This window comes from Natrix helvetica (assembly GCF_964273705.1).
Source record: "Natrix helvetica genome assembly, chromosome: 5".
Lineage (NCBI taxonomy): Eukaryota > Metazoa > Chordata > Lepidosauria > Squamata > Natricidae > Natrix > Natrix helvetica.
Genome location: NC_138551.1, coordinates 61,936,912 through 61,956,666, shown reverse-complemented (window position 1 = coordinate 61,956,666; position 19,755 = coordinate 61,936,912). Strand labels below are relative to the sequence as shown.

Genomic DNA, 19,755 nt, shown 5'->3' with positions numbered 1-19,755 from the left:
CAAAGTGCCAGTTACAACAGTTTTTTCCCCAAAAACTATTTAGTCTGTGTGATGCTTCAAATGAGAGGCAGTAAAAACAGTTAACCTGGCTTGAGGAAGTCCAGGTTGGGAGCAATTTCTTCTCTTAGACTTTTTTTTTTTTTTGATAAACTGAATGAAAATATAGCAGGTAGATATCTTTCCTATGGTGCTTCTTACAGTTCATATCTGCTCCTGTTACACAGAGGAGACCTTTGTGTGTGTGTGTGTGTGTGTGTGTGTGTGTGTGTGTGTGTGTGTGTGTGTGTGTGTGTGGTGATCAAGTGGAGGTCTTTGACAAGATCTGTGAATTGGTCTATGCAACTCAGAGGTATTAGCTGTTCATTTAGTTGCTAAATTCATTTGTAGAATCACTTGGAGTGGATTAGTGTCTACAGTCATAATTATGAGAACTTTGTATAATGCCTGAAAGGTACCAAATGAGCTTCCATAGGTGTCCATAGGTGACATTATCTTAAAGGAAATCAACTTCAGCCATGCTCCTTGGAAAGAAACTCCTAATCTGATCTTCTGGAGCTCTTAAATTCCACAATCTGTTCTGCAGCCTTAAGAACTGTGGCATGAGAGGAGACTTCTTGCAATGGCACAAGGCACCCATTCCCTTCTTTGAAACTCCTGAATTCCCCTCGCATTCCTAGGGCCACCCACTTCAAATAAGGCTCTCAATACGTTGCTCAAATACTCCACGTAACCAAATGGAAACTGCACATTCCTAACAGGAGTAACGTATTATCTGAAGACTTGAATTTAATATTTCCATGGGATTTCTATAGAGCCTAGACATAGAAGGATTCTGAAAGATATTGCTGCCACCTAATTCATCCTCTAAGTGTTTCCATAATTTACATTAGATTATATCTGCTTATCTTTGTAGGTTTCATGAGACTTATTGGTTTTGCTTGCTAGTTGCCTGGATATTTCCCCTGAGCATATGTGATGTCTTTTTATGGATTAAAAACCTTCCTTGTACTAAGCTGCTTCAATGATTAGACAATGGCATTTATTTCTGGAGTCTTATTCATCTTCCCCCATTATAGTGATCAAAGTGGTAGCAGGGATAAAATAGCTAAGAGGTAACACAGTGGTCCTCAACTTTTTCTTCCCCACAGACTCCTTTTAAAAACCTTCTGTGACCACAGACCATAGCTACGGACCACCAAGGCTTAACTCAAGATTTAAATCATAACATTTCTTTAAGCATTCGCAGACCCATGTGACGACAGTGCAGCCTCCTGGGGTCCACGGACCACAGGTTGAGAACAACTGAGGTAACATGCTTAAAGCATAATCACTGAAATATCCCCACTGCTTCTACTGTGCTCTTGCACATGAAATTTTATACCACCTTGCTCTTGCACAGTATTATACCACTCTTGCATTATACCACATTGTGCCAAGCTGTATCCTGAAACCCTATCCCTTAAACAAAGATGCATGAAATGGTAATAAAAAGACATTTTACACATGTTCAAAAGCATTCCGTTTCTGGGACAGACTTTTAGCCCTCAAAGTATTATTTAACCTTGGATCCAATTAAACTATGTTTGGGCACCACCAAAGGAAAGTAGCCAAGTAGAAGAACGGGTTGCATTTTAAACAAACTACTTAAGACATTCTGCTGAAGTAAATATCTAGAGTTAGTGTTGGGATTTTAGTTAAATAGAGCTGAAATAATCTGCCAAGCCTGTCACTTTACTGCACAATGATGTGGGTTTTCAGAAATTTTTGAAGTGGAAAATTCTCCGGAGAAATATTTTTATTCAAGAGGGGGGAAAAAACACCCTACATAGGCTAATTACGCAGGATAATTTTTAAATTTACATCCGAACATTTACCAGTGCAAATCACCCTGTACAAGTTAGCCTTAGAGGAATGGTCAGTAACCTGAAGTAAAAACACTTTCCAAAAGTTCATTTTGGAAATATTCTACAGTACTGCGTAATACCAACTGTGTGAAGCTGGAACAGCACTATTGTTGTTTGTTTTATTTGGTCTCTGATGAATTTTGGCCTATGAAATAGCTTTTTTCAATATATCAGACAATGTCCAACACATTTGGATAGGAGGGAAAAAAGGCTGCCCTCAGTGAGTTTCTTATCTCAGACATTCACTGTAATTTCTTTTTGGTGAAAGTCATGATGAACAGGCTTTCTCCAGCAAGGACACCTTCTCCATAATACTTCCTCCAAAGCCTTGAGGGTTACAAATGGAAGACTTTCTGCCAAGCCAACATTCAAAGTACACCAGATAGGAGAAATGCTGAAGGCTCCACGGATTTGCCCTCTTCACTAAATGAGACATAACACTAGCAAGGCATATTTTCTTGTTTAAGAGGCAGGCATTGCCTGTATCCTTCCAAACACCAACTGTGAAATACACCATTTGTTGTTTTTCTTTAATTTAGATAGTTGCTCTGTTCAACGCTTCATAAAAGCTATAAATAGAATACATGAAAATCACAATAGACAGATCAAAAAACACCTCTGAATTATATAATAAGCAGGATTCAAAACAAACAAAAGGTGAGGTAAGATTAGCTTCAGTGATCACAGGATACAGTATTGTACCTTTGGGGGTGAGAGGATTGGATAACAGTAATAAATCATTGTTACATTCTGAGTTAATATTGTGTCAGTCTTACAAGCAGTATTTTCATATGGAAGATATATCAAGCTCTTATAGACATCCCTTAAGACAGTTAATGCTACCTGGAGACTGAATTATGAGACTGATGAAGAACCAGAGCAAAAACATTCTGGCTATGATTTTTGTTTTCAAAAACAAAGAGCCAGACATAGAAGGACCAAGAAATGTGTTGAGTTCATATATTAATTATAATGGGGCTTGTTGCTATTGACTTTATGTGATTTGGGAATTCAGTCCTTCTAGTCTATAAACCATAATTTATGGATTAGAGTGATGAGGAAACTCTATTATATCTTATTTAACCACCTTGCCTCAACAATTGTGGTTATAGCAATGTGTGATCCCAACTCCTTTCTTTCCAATTGATTTTTTATCCCCAGTACACTTTGAAGAACAAGCAGCCCCTGAAGCTCAATAACGTAATTTTTAATTCAAAAAGGTGCCAACATTAAAGTCAGTCAATCAGAACAAACTGGAAGGGACCTTGGAGGTCTTCCAGTCCAACCCTCTTCTCATGCAGGAGACCCTATATCATTTCAGACAAGTGGCTGTTCAGTCCCTTCTTAAAAACCTCCTGTGATGAAGTACCCAGAACTTCTGAAGGCAAGCTGTTCCACTGGTTAATTGTTCTCACTTGTTAGGAAGTTAATTCCAAGTTGCTTTTCTCCTTGATTAGTTCCCATCCCTTGTTTCTTGTCTTGCTTTCTCTGGTGCTTTGGAAAATAAGTTGATCCCCTCTTCTTTGTGGCAGCCCCTCAAATACTGGAACACTGCTACATGTCACCCCTAGTCCTTTTTTCAAGCCATACTCAATTCCTGCAGGCCTTTAATCATCTTAGTTGCTCGTCTTTGTACTTTTTTCAAACTCTTACTTTCCAAAGTAAGTGAGATCACGTATCTTCTCCTTAATTTTCTTGAACTACAAAATCCTGCTGTTAAATTAAGAGGTACAATACCAAAAATACTGGCTTGGAAAATAGTATTTTTTATACAATACTGTGAATACTGCATACAGCAAATAGCAGAATTTTGCTACATACATTAAATATAAATGTCCAGAAACTAAAATTAAAGGATAGCTTCTTCTAAATGATTTTAATCACCTCATCCCTATTCTATATTGCAGATGTTTTCATTATTTATGATATACAATCAATCAATCACTACATTGATCCATCGATCCATCCATACAAAAGTGATGGATATTATACCATAACAAATTCAGAAGCACAACATTGAAGGGGGGATAATACTTTTATCCAGCTGAAAATTCCTTCCAGAATGGATAAGCATTTTAAAAATTATTTCTCAGCTCCAAATCGCAGGAAACAAAAACTTAAGTCTTTGGCTGATGGAGGTAACACAAAAGGGAGTCAAGTAAATATCTTGGATCTACCAGTTTCCATATATAGAGCAGTGTATCTGGATCAAAAATAAGGTCATTTATTTCTATATAATATGGTTATTTGTGTTAAAGACCAAACCTTGGTATTAACACAGAACACTTAGGGACTCTGCCCCAATAGATGCTAGACAGGACTGGAATTCAACACGGGTGACCTATAAAAACTACCATGGTCTACCATGGTCTAAAGACTACCTTGGTAGTATCAAGACAAGTCATATTTTATCACAGAACTATCTAACATAACCTTTCCCCATCATTTAAAAAGTATGTTTAGAAGTGAGATTCTGTGAGATTATGAAGAAACCTCATTGTATATGAAGACTCTCTTAAGTATAACCAATACCTAATGCCCCACATACTATACATAAGGTGAAAATCATGCCACTTTCCTCAGAGAGCTCCTGCTAATCAGAGAGAAGCATTTATATTGGGCTACTAGATAAATAGTCTGAGGCAGTTTCCAGTGTTCCCAGCCAGGCTCTGGAAGGATGCCAGTTGCATAGCAAGAATCAACTGTCCTGTAAAGCCAGGACATGAGTAGAAATTATTTGCCTTCTAAAAAAGAGGAAGCAGGCCAAAGGTTGCAAATCTGGTTTGACACCTGAATAACCCCTGCAGCAAGCAGTGGTGATGCCAGCTCTGAGTAATCACACCACGCTGCTTTTGATCAAAAAGCTGTAATGCTTTCCTTTACACTTTTGAAAATGCTAGAGCAGTGAATCGTAGAGATATAGCCTCATAAGTCATGCATGCACAGAAAAAAAAAGATTCTTCCATCTATTTCAAAAAAAAAAAAAAACTCTAGAAATTCCACGAGACTTAAATATTTTTTGGTTCAAGCAGTTGTCATTTTTACCACATTCTTTTGATCACTCCGTAATGAAAAGAATGACTTTAATTAGTTCCAGTTGTTCACGCATCAGTAGACTTTTCCACATGGACAGAGGGTGTTTTGCAGCTGCAAAGCTTGTTGGCTAATTGCTCGTGTTCTGTTTGTGTGCAAAACAGATAAAACCAAATTTAGAAAGAGTTGCCACCACATCAGATAAGAAGAGACATATTTTCAATCAGCTGCTGTTCCTGCTCAGCCTTTTCGGAATGAAGTGGTAAAGCCACAGAATTCATGGATTGTACAAGGGTTGCATGACAAGTAACGTCTCCACCCCCATAATTTAGGTTACACAGGGATATTTTAATTAATGAAACACACGCACACACAGCTTCGCAATGAGTTCTTTTGTTAACTGTATTTATTTTTTCACATAATCACCACCACTAGCTACACTGCTGCCAACAATGAACTAGCTTCTTCAAGCCATCACAAACTCACTCCACGTTTTGTCTCTTCAACCAGGTCCTCAAAAGCCTTTCAGTCAAGCAGATGTTCATGAAGGTATTTCTCCAATTTTAGGAAAAGCTGGAAGTCAGGTGGCACCAAAGACTTTATGCAGCTGAAATAAAATGGTTTGGTCTCACTTCGCAATTGCCTCTTGGATGGCTCAGGAAGTCCAAGGTCTAGTGTTGTCATACTGAAGCACACTCTCCTTCTTGTGTTTCCAAATATTGTTTAATCAAAGTTTTTAATGATAGAGTGTAGTGCTCTGCTCAATAGTGGAGCCAAGTTCAAGCAAATTTATATGAATAACACCATTTGATTTTTTTTTAAAAAAACCCATAATTCCTTCTACAGAGAAACTATGGAACGTCTTTTTCTCCCTTGCAGGTAAAGCTTTGTAATGATATTCCATGCACTGGTGCTTTGTTTCTGGATTAAAATCATGAATCCCTGTTTCATCAGCTGTCACAATGACAAGCTGTCACACAATGGTGGTGTGAAGAAATTACCGTACCTTTAATCTCATAGCAGGACAACAACTGCTGGCAATTTTCACTTCTTGAAGTTTTCATTCCTGCCATTGGCATGTGACAATTTCTTCTTGTACAGACTTTCCAATATTGAAGAACACCATTAAAGTGACATGCATATTTTATTTATTTGATTTCTACTTTTTAAGTTTTATAAATAACTCAGGATGGTGAGCATACCTAATACTCCTTCCTCCTCCTATTTAACAAAAGAGCTGTGAGGTGAGTTGGGCTCAAAGAGACTGACTGGCAAAGCAAGGATTTTGCTGCACACATTAAATATAAATGTATTGGAACTGAAATTAAAGTATAGCATCTTCTAAATGGTTTCAACCAGCCAATTCCCATTATATATTGCAAAATGGTGAGAATTATATCATGACAAATTAAGAAGTACATTGGGGAAAATAGAATATTTCATGCAGCTGAATTTTTTTTCCAGAATGGATAAGCGTTTTTAAAAATTATTTCTCAGCTCCAAATTGCAGGAAACCAAATTTAGTGTTTGGCTAAAGGACCACAAAAGGGAATCACATAAATCTCTTGGATCCACCAGTTTCCATATATAGAGCAGTGTATCTGGACCAAGAATAAGTTTATCTATTTCTATATAATATGATGTTAAAAACCAACCTTGCTATTAACATAGAGCACTCAAGAAGTCTGCCCAAATAGATGCTAGACCAGTGATGGCGAACCTATGGCATTTGTCAGGGCACGCAAGGCACTGCCCTGTCAGCTGGCCAGCGCGCATGTGCGTGCTGGCCAGCTGAGTTCACCTTTTTAAAAGCCATTTTTCGCCCTCCCCAGGCTCCTATAAAGCCTCTGGAGCCTGGGGAGGGCGAAAAAAGCATGTAAAATGGGGGGGTCGCGCATTGTGCGCGCATGCTCATTGGGGGGCGCACATTGCATTATGGGTGCGGCACGCCCGCACACAACCCCCTTGCGCTCCCCCCACTTGTGGCACGCAAGCCAAAAAAGGTTCGCCATCGCTGTGCTAGACAGTACTGGAATCAACACAGATGATCTCTAAGAATACCATGTCTGGATTTGGTAGTCTCAAGGGTTTCGTGGGATTTTATTTGCTTTATAACCTCTTCAAGTCCAAGAATGCAGCTCTACATCTCTATACGGTTGAAATGGAATATTTCAAATTCTGCTTTCCTGCTTAGGTCTGGCTTCCCTTTTAGCCACACAAAGTCTTGCAGAACCACCATTCAATGTACACACAGCTTGGGAGGCTGAAGCTCTTCTACTTAAACCACACAATCTTGTAAAAAAACACGCCAAAGGCACTGACTTTAAAAAAAGATTGCAGAAATTCTGCATCCTGCTGTGATGTAATATCTTGGCCAGGAAGGAGTGATGAAACCTTCCTTCAGAAAACAGAAGCATTAGATCGCAAATGTTTTTTTCCCCTTCTAGCTTAGGATCACAGGCAAGGAAAGTTGCAGATAAAGCCCAGACAAGAACTAAATGCATTTTAATTCTATTTAATTGTAATAAACCCTATTATGGTTATTCTTTCATCATGTACTCTATTATTTTCTCTACAGCTACATCAAATATTTTGTTAAAAGTTCTTGGCTGGTAAGGTGAGGAATCCATATCCATGGATTTTGGTGTTAAGTGGCCCTATGGCTGCAAGCCTTGTGCCACATGATAAACATTATACCCAACACTCTAATTCATTTTCACTTCTTATGGAGAAGTATAGATCAATAAAGACAGTTGAGAGCCTCTGATGATTAAGTACAGCATATGCTTTCAAGGCTTACAGTCCTCTTCTTCATATGATAGCAAAAGACGTGAGGTTATCCTTCTGAAAACTATAGTCAAAATACAAAGTTTTAAAAATATTTTACCAGAAAATTTTAGCATAAACAAGCTTGCCGAGTCTGTGTCAAATCATTCATACCACTATTTTATTTTTATTCCTTATGTTATTGACTCTACATCAATATTTCCTTGGGATTTTGGATTCAGTTATTGAAAAATTAGCAGTTAGATAGTTGCATAGATGTGAATACATTACATGCATTTCACCCTTTAAATTACATCATGGATAGGATATGTGTACATACTGTACAATCACTTGATATTTAAGCTAATAGAACTTAACATGTGAACAGTTATCAGCTTTTGACAAATGAAGACAAATAAACTTGAGAGTTTAAGTACAAGTATATGATCTCATATATTTCCCATTAGATGAAGTTTAAAACCATTCTGCTAAAGCTGTATTCAATTTCAAAAGCTGTAATGGAAACTGCTTTCAGTTTCTTCACTTATTGAGAGTAAACACTGCCAATAATGACTACTCACAGCTTACATTCCAGAAAACACTTGTAAAGTTTATTGTTAAACATAATGGCCAGGCTTACAAATTACATTGGGTCATGTTTTATTTAATTATGGCTTGAGAAGAAAGCATATTCATATGCATCAAACCATAAACTCTGGCGGACAAATCACAATGGCCAAATTCATAGGTCATGCTAAGCTAAAATTTACGTTTTGGTTGAGCAATGGGGTAGGCAACAGTTTTCAACCTGCGGACCATATTTTTGTTTCTTGTTTCTTCCTGCTTCTGAGCCATAAGGGGTGTGGCCGGTGGTATGTCATTGAAATAGACACAATCTGATCAAAATGCCTCAATTTTGTCCCATAATTCATCCAAAATAACAACTCCAAAAAGCTGACCCTAATCTATTATGAGATGCCTTGGGCATGCAGATAGCTCTTCTGCAGTTCATGGATTGCCTGCCCAACCTAAAACTGAGAACAGTTATAGAAGGATGTCCAAAATAAAGTTTGGACAGTAGGACATTGCTATTTCTTTACTGTAACTGTGTTTGAACAATATTTTATAAACTATGCATTTTCTGATAGTTCGATAAAGATTAGTCATATAAAACATCTTGTTCACAATGGGATTAAGTTAAATAGGTTCATTTATTTCGAATTTATGAACTATTTGTATCCAATTATTTAGCGCTGTATTTAAGCTACTCTGCTTTGTATTAACCTACTGTATTTAAGCTGGAAAGCAGAAGCAATAATGGAAAAGATGAATCTTTCCCTCTATTACATTAATCCTCTAATCTGTTTCTCAGAAATAGTCTAAAAGCTGTGTCAGCACCACAGCACTCATTTTTCAAATTCAATGGCCTCTAAACAAGCAGCTATCTTGAGTATCTACACAAGTGCATTTTCGAACACTGGCACTTGTAAAGTCTTTTTACATAACTTGGTTTATTCTTAACACCTACAACTGAACTTTTATATGTGCGTGCAGTACATTATTTTATAAATATGTTGAGTGATTCCCCCCTCTCCCGATTATGTGTTAGCTTTGAATCTTAGCGACCGCACAGGTAGAAGTCTATGGAGATTCTCCGTCATCCAGGTATGGTTGAAAGAAAGCATCTTTGGGACACACCAGTAGACTCTTTCCAGGATGATTTGGCCCTTTAAGTCCTTCAATAGTGCCCCAATCACTACTGTAATCAAGTGGATCCACCTTGCCCCTAGTTGTCTTCTTCATCTCTTTTTTCCCACCTTTTCCAGCATTATAGACTTTTCTTGACTGTGAGTTATTGATTTAATGTCTTTACAATAATTTGAGCCTGGGAACATATTCACATATTCCTCAAATTACACTTCTGAATTGATTTCTTCTATCAATTATTTTTTTCTTTGATATCCCAAATATTGAATAGCTTTTCTTAAAGCTAATGTTCATAGAATTAGGCAGTTCCTAATCGCATTGCAAAAACCCAGACAACCACTAGATGGGAGCAAAAAGTTAGTTTTTTTCTGCATCTCTGCTGATTTTCAGTGATGATCCAGATTTTTGATGGCTAGGTATGATATGGCTACATAGCAATTCAGATAATATTTAGCTGCAAATGCTGGAGCTTGTTATAAAAGCATTTTGCTTTAAATTCTGATAGATGAGACCAAGTTGCTGAAAAATAAGACGATTAAGACAGGAGGCAAACTTTGTCTTTATAGTAGTGTTCGTAATGCAGTATGGAGTTAAAGTGTATTTGAAAAATTAGTTTGCTTACTCATGCATGTTTTTCAAAAGTTAACAATAGAAACACGGGCAGCAGATTTGTCCACGTAATTAGTTGATGTTGCTATTATCTACACTGACCAGCAGCCAATCTCAAAAATGTCAGGCAAGAATGTGTCACAGCTCTCCTTAGAAGCACCACAAAATGAATCTAGGGCTTTCTACACACGATGTATATGCTTATGCATATATAAAAAACATGCTATTATATCTGTTTGGACGTGTAATGTACCAACTAAACAACGGCTAAAATATATATCTAAATTTGTGTAGCAGGGAAAGAAACAAGTTCAATATTTTACAAGGTGTAAAAGAAAGAGGGTTGAATTTGCTTGATTTGAAACTATATTTTGCAGCTTGTGGGTTAGTTTGGATGGAAGAATAGATACTGATGAGAAATAGAAAGCTTTTGGAGTTAGAAGAACTTGGCTTAAGGGTGACATGGATATTTATGTTATGAAAAACTAGGGTTAATGTAACTTTAAAAATAGCATTTAGCATTTGGACTTATATATCACTTTACTTTACAGCCCTCTCTACGCAGTTTACAAAGTCAGCTTATTGCCCGCAACATTCTGGGTCCTCATTTTATTTATCGACCTTGGAAGGATGGACGGCTGAGCCAAACTTGAGCCTGGTGAGATTCGAACTGCCAAACGACTGGCCTGCAATACTGCAATCTAACCACTGCGCCACCATGGATCTTGAGTTTGAGTGCCATATTGACAATATGGAATAGATATAAGTCTAGGTTGTGCCCAAAAAATACCTTTGTGGCTCTCAGCATAAGAACCATTTTATAGAGGACAAATGATAAATAAACATGACTAACTCTGATATACCAGAATATTGCCAGAAGAACGTAAAATAAAATAAAGAGAAAAGTTGGCACAGAAGGATACACATATCAATGATTTTCTTATGTACCGTTATTAGAAGTTTGAAGTAGGTAAAATAATTTTTGATATTGAACTATATCAAATTGAATTTGAAACAGAATTGTGTAAAGATAATGAAATGTGTTGATAAAATTTATCAATTTTATTGAAATTTGAAACAGAAGAACAAGTATGAAAATGGGCTAATATTTTTCTCAGAATATACAAATGGAATAGTGGGAAAATACGTGGTTAAAAGAACTGAAATATATACATGGTTAAATTTTTTAAAGATAATTTTTATAAAATGATGTACTGCTGGTATATATCACTGAAAAATTGTGTAGGATATATAAGGCCCAAAATTATGCTGGAGATGTAATCAACGAGAGGGGACATTTTATTATGGTGTCTGGAGGCACAAAAAAGGTAAAATATAGATGATTTTAAAGACTAATAAACATTATTCCAATAATTTTTGGAATAAAATAATGGAATTTTTATTTTATTTATTTTTATTTTAGTGTGAAAACTGCAATGAGATTATTATATTCACAAAGGTGGAACGATTCAATTTTAGATACAATATAGGAATGGATTATGAAGATAGCCAAATTGACAGCTTTGTTAAAGAAAACATATTGCCTAAGCTTAAAACTGAGTGTAAATCTTATTGATATTTTTCATGAAACAAGAAAAAAATGAAAATATGATATATGGTTCTGATGACTAAAATAGATAATTATAGAAAAATGTAAGTAATGTTAGAACCATAGAGCAAAGGATTAATTTACATTTGTACTTATCTGTTGCAAAAGAAAATTGGAAATAACTTATTTAGATTTTCTTTCTCTTTTTTCTGCATTTTTAGCTTCATCTTTTTCTTTCTTTCTTTTTGTTCCCTTCTCTTTATGTTAGTTCTTGTTACAGTAATTTTAGTTTTTGTCTTACTTTTTTATACTCTGTGTGTGTGTGTATACACAAATGTACATACATACATGCAAAATATAAACACATACAGATGCTATTGTTACATTTTTCTGTCCTATATATACTGTGTATATAAATAATTATTAAATAATTATTACATTCAAATTATAGCTAAAAATTCAACAATATAGTACGATTAAAACAGCTGAAAATGGAAATGCTGTTCTTGTGTCCGTAAAGATCTGCATAAGAATGCAGTTCGTTCTGCATAGTACCATTCCATTAACTGATTTTTTAAAAGTGCTAACTAAAATACACTTTCCTATATTTCCTTTCTGAACTTGTTGCTCTCCAAATATATTGTGACTGTCAACTGAGAGACATCTGGAGATCCACAGGTTGTGTTATTATTTTATTATTAGATCCAGTGGTTATTTTATTATATTTAGATACCGTCATACTAAAAAAAATACATTCCCAGTAGTTTATATCAAAAACATAAACTCTAAAAACAGAACCAAAATACTAAACTACCATTGCGCAATAAGTGCTAGGGTGACTGATTTATTTCCTAAACACCCTTTGAAAAGTTTGGACATAACAGAAAATATCCAAGGAAGATCTACATTAAACAAGACATTTGAAAACTCCACCAACAGATTCCAACAGATTTTGACATATAATCTAACATGATGGCAAAGATGTGTGTATAATGTGTATAATATATATATATTACACAAAGATGTGATGTGTGTGTGTGTGTGTGTGTTGTATTTGTGCTGATAAATAAATAAAGGTATATATATAAATAAAGGTATATATATAAATAAAGGTATATATATAAATAAAGGTATATATATAAATAAAGGTATATATATAAATAAAGGTATATATATATATAAATAAAGGTATATATATAAATAAAGGTGTAATTTGCCAGGTTGGGTTTTATCCGAAAGCCTGAGGATGGCGAATGAGACCTCACTGAAACGTTGCCAAGACAATCTCAATCTTACACAGGAAAAGACTCGAATACAACAACACCAGCATACCTACACCCGTGAAAATCTACATATGTGTGTGTGTGTGTGTGTGTGTGTGTGTGTATATATGTGTATGTGTATATGTGTATGTGTATATATACATATATATATATGCTGGTTTTGTTGTATTCGGGTCTTTTCCCGTGTAGGATTGAGATTGTCTTGGCAACGTTTCGGCAAGATCTCACTTGCCACCTTCAGGCTTGGGCTTAAAATGCCCAAATTTTAATATACATATACATACATACATACATACATACATACATACATACATACACCCTATGTCTTTTTTTTTTTTTTTTCAAGAAGTTTTATTGGTTTTTTTAAAAACATTTATGCGGAAAAGGGTAAGTGGAATAGTTACAAATTTTGGCAGTTGCAAGTATGGCAGACGCCCCCTCCCTCCAGACTCCTAGGTTACATCAAAATATCAAACCTTATTACATAGTCATAAAAAAAATCAGCATATTAATTCTAGAAAAAATACTTTTCAATCAGTTTATATAATTATAATATATAGTCTAGTTGTAAATTCATTAATACTTTCGGTCTGTTTATAACATTGTGGTTTTCTTATTTATTTTTGTGATCTGAGCTTTCTTGGTGTTGCCCCTTCACCCCCCGCTGGCAGAGCTCCGGCCCCTCCCGTGTCCTGTATAACCGTTGTAGTGTCATCTGTTTTTTCTAGGTTCGCTTTGTTTTTTCCCATAAAGGCCTGTGCCTCTATGGGTGTGTTGATTCTGATTCTTGTCTCCTCCCAGAATATCAGCATACCTTCAGGCATCAACCATCTAAACCACACCCCCTTCTGGTATAATTTATTCGCCAATTGCGAATAACTTTTCCTTTTTTCCCTAATTTTTTTGGGAATCTGCTTTAGAATGGTTATCTCCCTATCGTGGTATGTCAGTGTTTGCCCCCTTTGTACACCCAGAATTTCATCTCTTGTGGTTTTCCTAAGAAATTTAATATGAACCTCCCTGGGTACATTATGTGTTCTGGCATATGCTGAATTCACTCTATAAGCTAGATCTATCTCCCATTCCATCTGCTGTTTATCTTTGTGTATGTATTCAGCTAGAATGTTAGTCATAATGTCCCTTATATTTTCCCCATCTGCTTCTATTACATTTTGAAATCTAAGATAAAAGGACATTCTTTCAAACTCTGCTTTCATTTGTTGGATGTCAAGTTCTTTGTTCCCCTTCTGTAAGGCCTCTACCCCCCCCCTCGCCTCCGCCACCCCACCCTCCACAAGGTCCAGTCTCTGTGAGTTCTTAAAGATTTGGGCTTGATTCTGTTTAATTTCATCTTTCATTTCCCTTAACTGTTTCTTAATTTCCTCCTGGCCTTGTAAAATTTGTTGAAGCATTTGTTGGAAGTCTATCTCTGTAGTCTTGGGTTGCATCAATTCTGATATCTTTGACTGTGTAGCTGGACTAGACGTTGCAGACGTTGGAGCAGAAGTAGCAAAGCCAGGCTTTCCAGGAGGTGGTCTTTTTGGAGACATGGTTTATGAAGCAAGGAGATCAGTCAAAGTAGAGACTGGGCAGCTGGAGAGGTAGAGCAGGCAGGCGAATTCAGAAGGCAGAGGATCCAAACAGATGGGGATTTCTTTAGTCACTCTAGCAGTAGATGAAAGTTTTTTTTCTCCAAAGAGTTCAGAAAGTAGCAATCCACAAGAAATTCCTCTGGGTGACTCGGAGACAAAGACCGGAAGCCTGAATTTTAAAGGTGGAGTCAGGTTTCACAGTTCATGAAGACAACGGAAGTGTGCCATCTTGCCCTGCCAGCTTTGGGCTCAGAGGCATAGTAAAATTTTTAAAAGTTCAAAAAGTTCTCAGTTCATCCATTAGTTCTGGAGCTAGGTCGAATGAAAATCACTTTTATAGGGGTGAGGCATCATTAGTTGGCTCTCCCCCCTCCTCCTCTCTGGGGATGGAAGGAAAGTCTTTTCAAGCCGCTTGTCCGAGGGAGGGGGGGGAATCCCCCTCCCTCTAGCCGCACCTCTAGCAGGGATCCGAAAGTTTAACTTTTTAAAAGTGCTGAAAAGTTCATCAATTCAAAAGCGAAGGAATGCAGAAAGGAAGCCTCTCACCATACTGCCGCTGCTTCGTTCGGAAGTGTGTTCTCCGATCGGCATGGGGCGAGACGCGTGCGCACGCACGTCCTCCAAAACTGCTCCCCGATGCCTAGAACGAAGCGGAGGAGCCCCCGCCAGCCGCCGCCGACGCCAGGACCCTCCGCGAGCCGTTCCTTCGGCAAGACGCCCCTCCAAGGCGTCTTGTGCCCCCCCAGAAGCGGGGGAAGCCCACCGGGAGAGCTGGAGCAGGCAGCGATCTGCCTGTCGCCGTAGCCGCCGGAACCGGAAGTCGGCATACACCCTATGTCTTGAATTGGTATGAAATTCATTGAGAAATCAGCTATAAAATGAAAGATCTACCCTTTAAAAATAGAAGTGTACTACAACCATTGAATCCAATGTTCTTCTTGTTACCTTTCAGATGTTAAATTATAATCCACTAAAAATGTTATAATCCCATGAAGACTAAGAGAGTCTCTGTCAGTGAAGCTCATCTCAGATTGAATTTCCAATTATCTTCATCTATTCCTTATGGAATGAAGAGTTTATTGATATGTTTCCATCCTACATTTCTATACATAGGGCTCTCGGAACAACTACAAATCAAACCAAAACAAAAAAATGAAATTAAATATGGTAAAAAAAAAAATAGATAATTCAGATTAAAAAGATCAGGCGAGGAGTAAATCATGACTCCTTTCCTGAAAGTGGAAAAATGGCCGTTCATTATATTCTAGACAGCTTGGCACAGAAACCCTAAGAACATTTGTCATAGATATAGTTTTGTATAAATAAAATAATGGAACAAGATAAAGTGTGCCCACTCATCACTACATATATCAAGTTCTGCTCCACGCACTCATGGTAATCTTCCTTTGCACAAATGAATGCACTAATACTTATATCCATAAAAAGGTGATATCCAAGACTGCATCCGTAGAAGAGCCCAGAAACCTTGTGTAAATAAAGTAATATAAAAGAGAATCAAAGAAATGTGTAATCTTTGAAGACGGTTTGACAAGTCATGACACAGTCAAAATACATCATCAGTACAGACAACAAGAGCCAATTCAGACATTGCTTTTTCACTACACAGCCCCATAGGTCTTCTGAGAAGAAAAGCATGACAGAACACGTGAATAATGTCTCAAGCATAAGGTTTGTCAAAACAGCATGTTTTAAGAAACCATAATACACTGGGTGAATCATTCTTGAAGTTCCATTAGAACAGATAACCTAAGAACCCATAGTTTGTAAGCTTCACTTCACACATTGTCTAGCACAGGTTTTTCAAACTGCGTTCTAGGGAGTCCTAGACTAAGGGACGGACGGACGGCGGACGGAAGGAAGGAGGAAGGAAGGAAATCACTTAAATGGACCAATTTCATTAAAACACTGCTATCTGACCTGCGGAGGTGGATCTGGGATTTTTTTTTAAATAGCAGATTCTGCAATCTGAAAAAAAATGAAAAATCCTGATCTAGTACTCAGCAAATGAAGATAAAACAGATAAAAAGTCTGTATGAGGCTCTCCCAGTTACTTAAAGCACCTTACAAATTAAAGGCATTCATTGATTTCTTTATATTCCTTTATATGAATGTAAAGAAAGCAATATTTATATCCTCAACCATCTAATAGGCATATATTTATTCCACAGAGAAACACATCTTACATACTGGTAATAAGGTCTGGAAGTTTTTGTCAAGCCATAAGATGCCTAATTTTCTCCTGCCACAAGGTGGCTCCTCACAGATGTTCCGTGATCACTTTTCTCCCTTAGCATTCAGTCAGCAACTAGATTTCCTTCCTTGCTTAGAAATACTATGGCCTGATTCTTGGGATCCACTAGGGCTGAGATGAGACTCCTTTATTTTTAATCCTCAATTCAAGCATATAGAAACATTGGACCGAAAGCTTTAATCAACATGCATAAGAGGTGAAGATCTTGTAGGAAACAGTTATCAGATTCTCTTCTCAAGTAAAGCAAATTATTCTCCTACCTTTCTCCCTTGGCATATGACCTAACCTCTTCTTGTTTTTATACCCAAGAATTAATTTCATAGGTATCTTCTGAGTTATTATACATAAGGACTGTGTCCACTGGTTGATCAATTATTTTTTGATTATTAGATGGGGTCTCTAGGAGACACAGCCGCATAAACATCAAAAGCGGTTTTCTCAAATGTATATAAGTTTTATTAATTCTACTTCTACTTCAGTAACTCTTAAAAGGTTCCCTGAGGCAGCCATCCATCCAATCTTTCCTATTCACTTTGCACAATTTAGACCAGAATCTTCAATCATTAGTTGACCAGCAGCCTGTATTTTTAAACAGATAGGTGGTATGTTGTTTTTCTTAAACACTTTGCTGAGGAAAGGTAAAGAGAAAGATGCTGACTTTAAGTACCCCACCCACCCCTTGTTTAAAAGACATCGTGTGGATATGGCACAAGGGGGAAACAAATGCCTCAAAAGGATGGCTTTTCCTGGAAGCAGAAGCAATTGCTCATCCCACCCCCACCCCCAATTCCCAGATAAGAAATCCTCCCTTAGCATTTGCTAAATCCAAGACATCCAAGCAGAGCTACAAGAGATTATAGGAACCTCTGCGATCCAGCTAGGAGATTGTTCTTTTTCATTCATCAAATGCAGTGAATGAAACCTCCCCTCCAAAGACTGCAAGTTGCGCGCTCAAGAGCTAAGAGCTTTATCACCTTTCTGAAAAAGCCCACATTCTCCTCGGAGAGGGTTCAGGATAGAGGCAGGAAGGAAAGAAAGAATGGAAATCCAGAAGGCATTCAAGTCATCGAAGCAGAGACACCCTGTTCCTCACCCAGGCGACCAAATGTTGTAAAACGGATACGAGCGATCCGCTCGTTAACACGGATGAAGTTCCGAATGGCCGTAATTCCGCTAATAGCTCAGGGCTGACAGCCAGATCGTGGCTCCCTCTTACCCCCCCCCCCCATCCCCGCTCCAAATATGCCCCATACATGTTCTCTTTTGCAAATGCGCGTACACAGCACCAAACTCCAGGATCTGTTGCAAAAAAAATCATAATATTTCCCCCATTCTTTAACCGGTGCTTCATCGTGCAGCTGCGGGGAAGGGGAGCGGGGGCGGGGGCCGGGGGGGAAGGCGGTTAGGTTTTTCATGTGCAGTTTGTAAGGTCCAGTAATTGCCTTCCGCCCTCGCTACGTTTGAACCGCTCTAGCCCCTTTCTTCTCCGCCAGTTTCAGTGACGTGTTTAATGACATTGGTTTAAAATACGAGAAGACCCCTCCGAGTTCTTGATAGCTCGCGTTTCCCCCCACTCTTTTTTTGGCCACACACACACACACACACACACCTCATGCCAATTGAGCCGATCCCGATCGAGCTTCCGAACTATTCGGATTGGCAGAACGTGCTTCCACCCGTGGGAAGCGAGCCTTCGCCGCCGCCAAACACAATAAACCCAGGGCGCAAAACGTTTGCGGGGCGAGAATGAAAGAGATGGGGAGTTGGACTGGGGTGGCCAGGGCGAATCTTGGAGAAGGGAACCGCTTCTCCCCAACCCGGCTTATGCAGAACGAGCAAGCAAAGAGCCCGGGCTGGAAGCACCGCGTTCACCCACCCACCCCCGCCCCCCAAAGCTGGGCTCCATAACGAGGGGATCAACCGCACACGCTGAAGCCCGGAGGATGCCGCCTCAGCTTCCCCATCCCCTTCCCGCCTCCGCCGCTTGGCATCGCTTCGCACAGGTCGAAATGCGACAGGGCAAAGGGAGGGGTGTGCAGGGGGAGAGATGCTTGGCGCCGAGCGAGCTTACCTTCTCTGGCTTTGAGCAAAACCGTGTTGGCCACTATATTCTCCAGCTCCATTGACAAGCTCGGTCGGGACGCAGGGCAGCGGGCGATGGGCAGCTTCCAGAGGCACTTGGCGCTTCGTCTTCACCGACGACGGCAGCGCGGCACTAAGCCCCTGCCCTTAGGGCATTCTTGCGCTGCTTTCTCTGGCTTCCTCCGACGAGGTCCTGCCTTGAGAAAGAACCACCGCTTGCTCGGCTGGCTGGCTTGCCTGCCTGCTTCCCTCCCTCTCCCTCCTCCAGCCCGAAACTCTTTCTCCCCTTCGCTCCGCGGATCTCGCTTACTCCATTCTGGGCGCCTACATGTAAAAGCAGAAAGGAAAAAAAAAAGAAAGGAAAAGCCCACCCTCTCACCGCCCCCCCTCCTCCTCTGCTAGGAAGGTTTCAAATGGGCGGGCCTCTCTCCCTCCCTCCGCGGGGGTGTGGTACTACGAAGCGGGTTCCGCAGCATTGCGCAGGCGCCATCCTCAACAGCTGGCTCGTTCTTCTGAGCGCGTCGGGAGACGTAGTTTTTTTTTTAAAGGGTGGGTAGGAGGCGGGTGGAGACGATGGGGTTTGCCGCCAGCATCCGTTCCTTGCATCGCACATGCAGGCAGTCCGGGGTGGTGGTGTGAGCACTTGGATGCCCGATCAGGTTTTTCAGATGCTTTCCTGGGTGATGGAGTAACTCCAGAGTATAAAGGGAAGCGGAAATAGCCTGTTGTTTTTTTAAATAATTCTCACGATTGAACGGAGGAAAGACCATAATGATTCATAATCCGTTCCAGGACTATCAATCTGCTGCTTTGGTTTAATGAAATAAATGCTGGTGAAAATATTTTGACAGCTCCTCAAATGCTGTTATGTTTCCATGTGCACAAGTTCCTGTTAACTGAACAATGAAAATAAATTACATGGAAGCCAAATAAATTAGGCACAATGCCCGTGGATGTT

General features: G+C 38.9%; 1 protein-coding gene across 2 annotated transcripts in view; it reads right to left on the bottom strand.

Annotated features, from left to right (window-relative positions):
• GRK5 (G protein-coupled receptor kinase 5) overlaps positions 1 to 19,155 on the bottom strand; it is a 175,751-nt gene extending 156,596 nt beyond the window's left edge. The window contains exons 1-2 of one of the 2 annotated variants that reach the window (XM_081955663.1): positions 19,108 to 19,155; positions 18,787 to 18,994 (exon numbers count right to left, since the gene is read on the bottom strand). In XM_081955663.1, the coding sequence (XP_081811789.1) occupies positions 18,787 to 18,838 (52 nt within the window). In that variant the 5' untranslated portion in view covers positions 18,839 to 18,994; positions 19,108 to 19,155. The other variant, XM_081955662.1, reaches the window with a different exon arrangement.
• Positions 19,156 to 19,755: the final 600 nt, after the last annotated feature.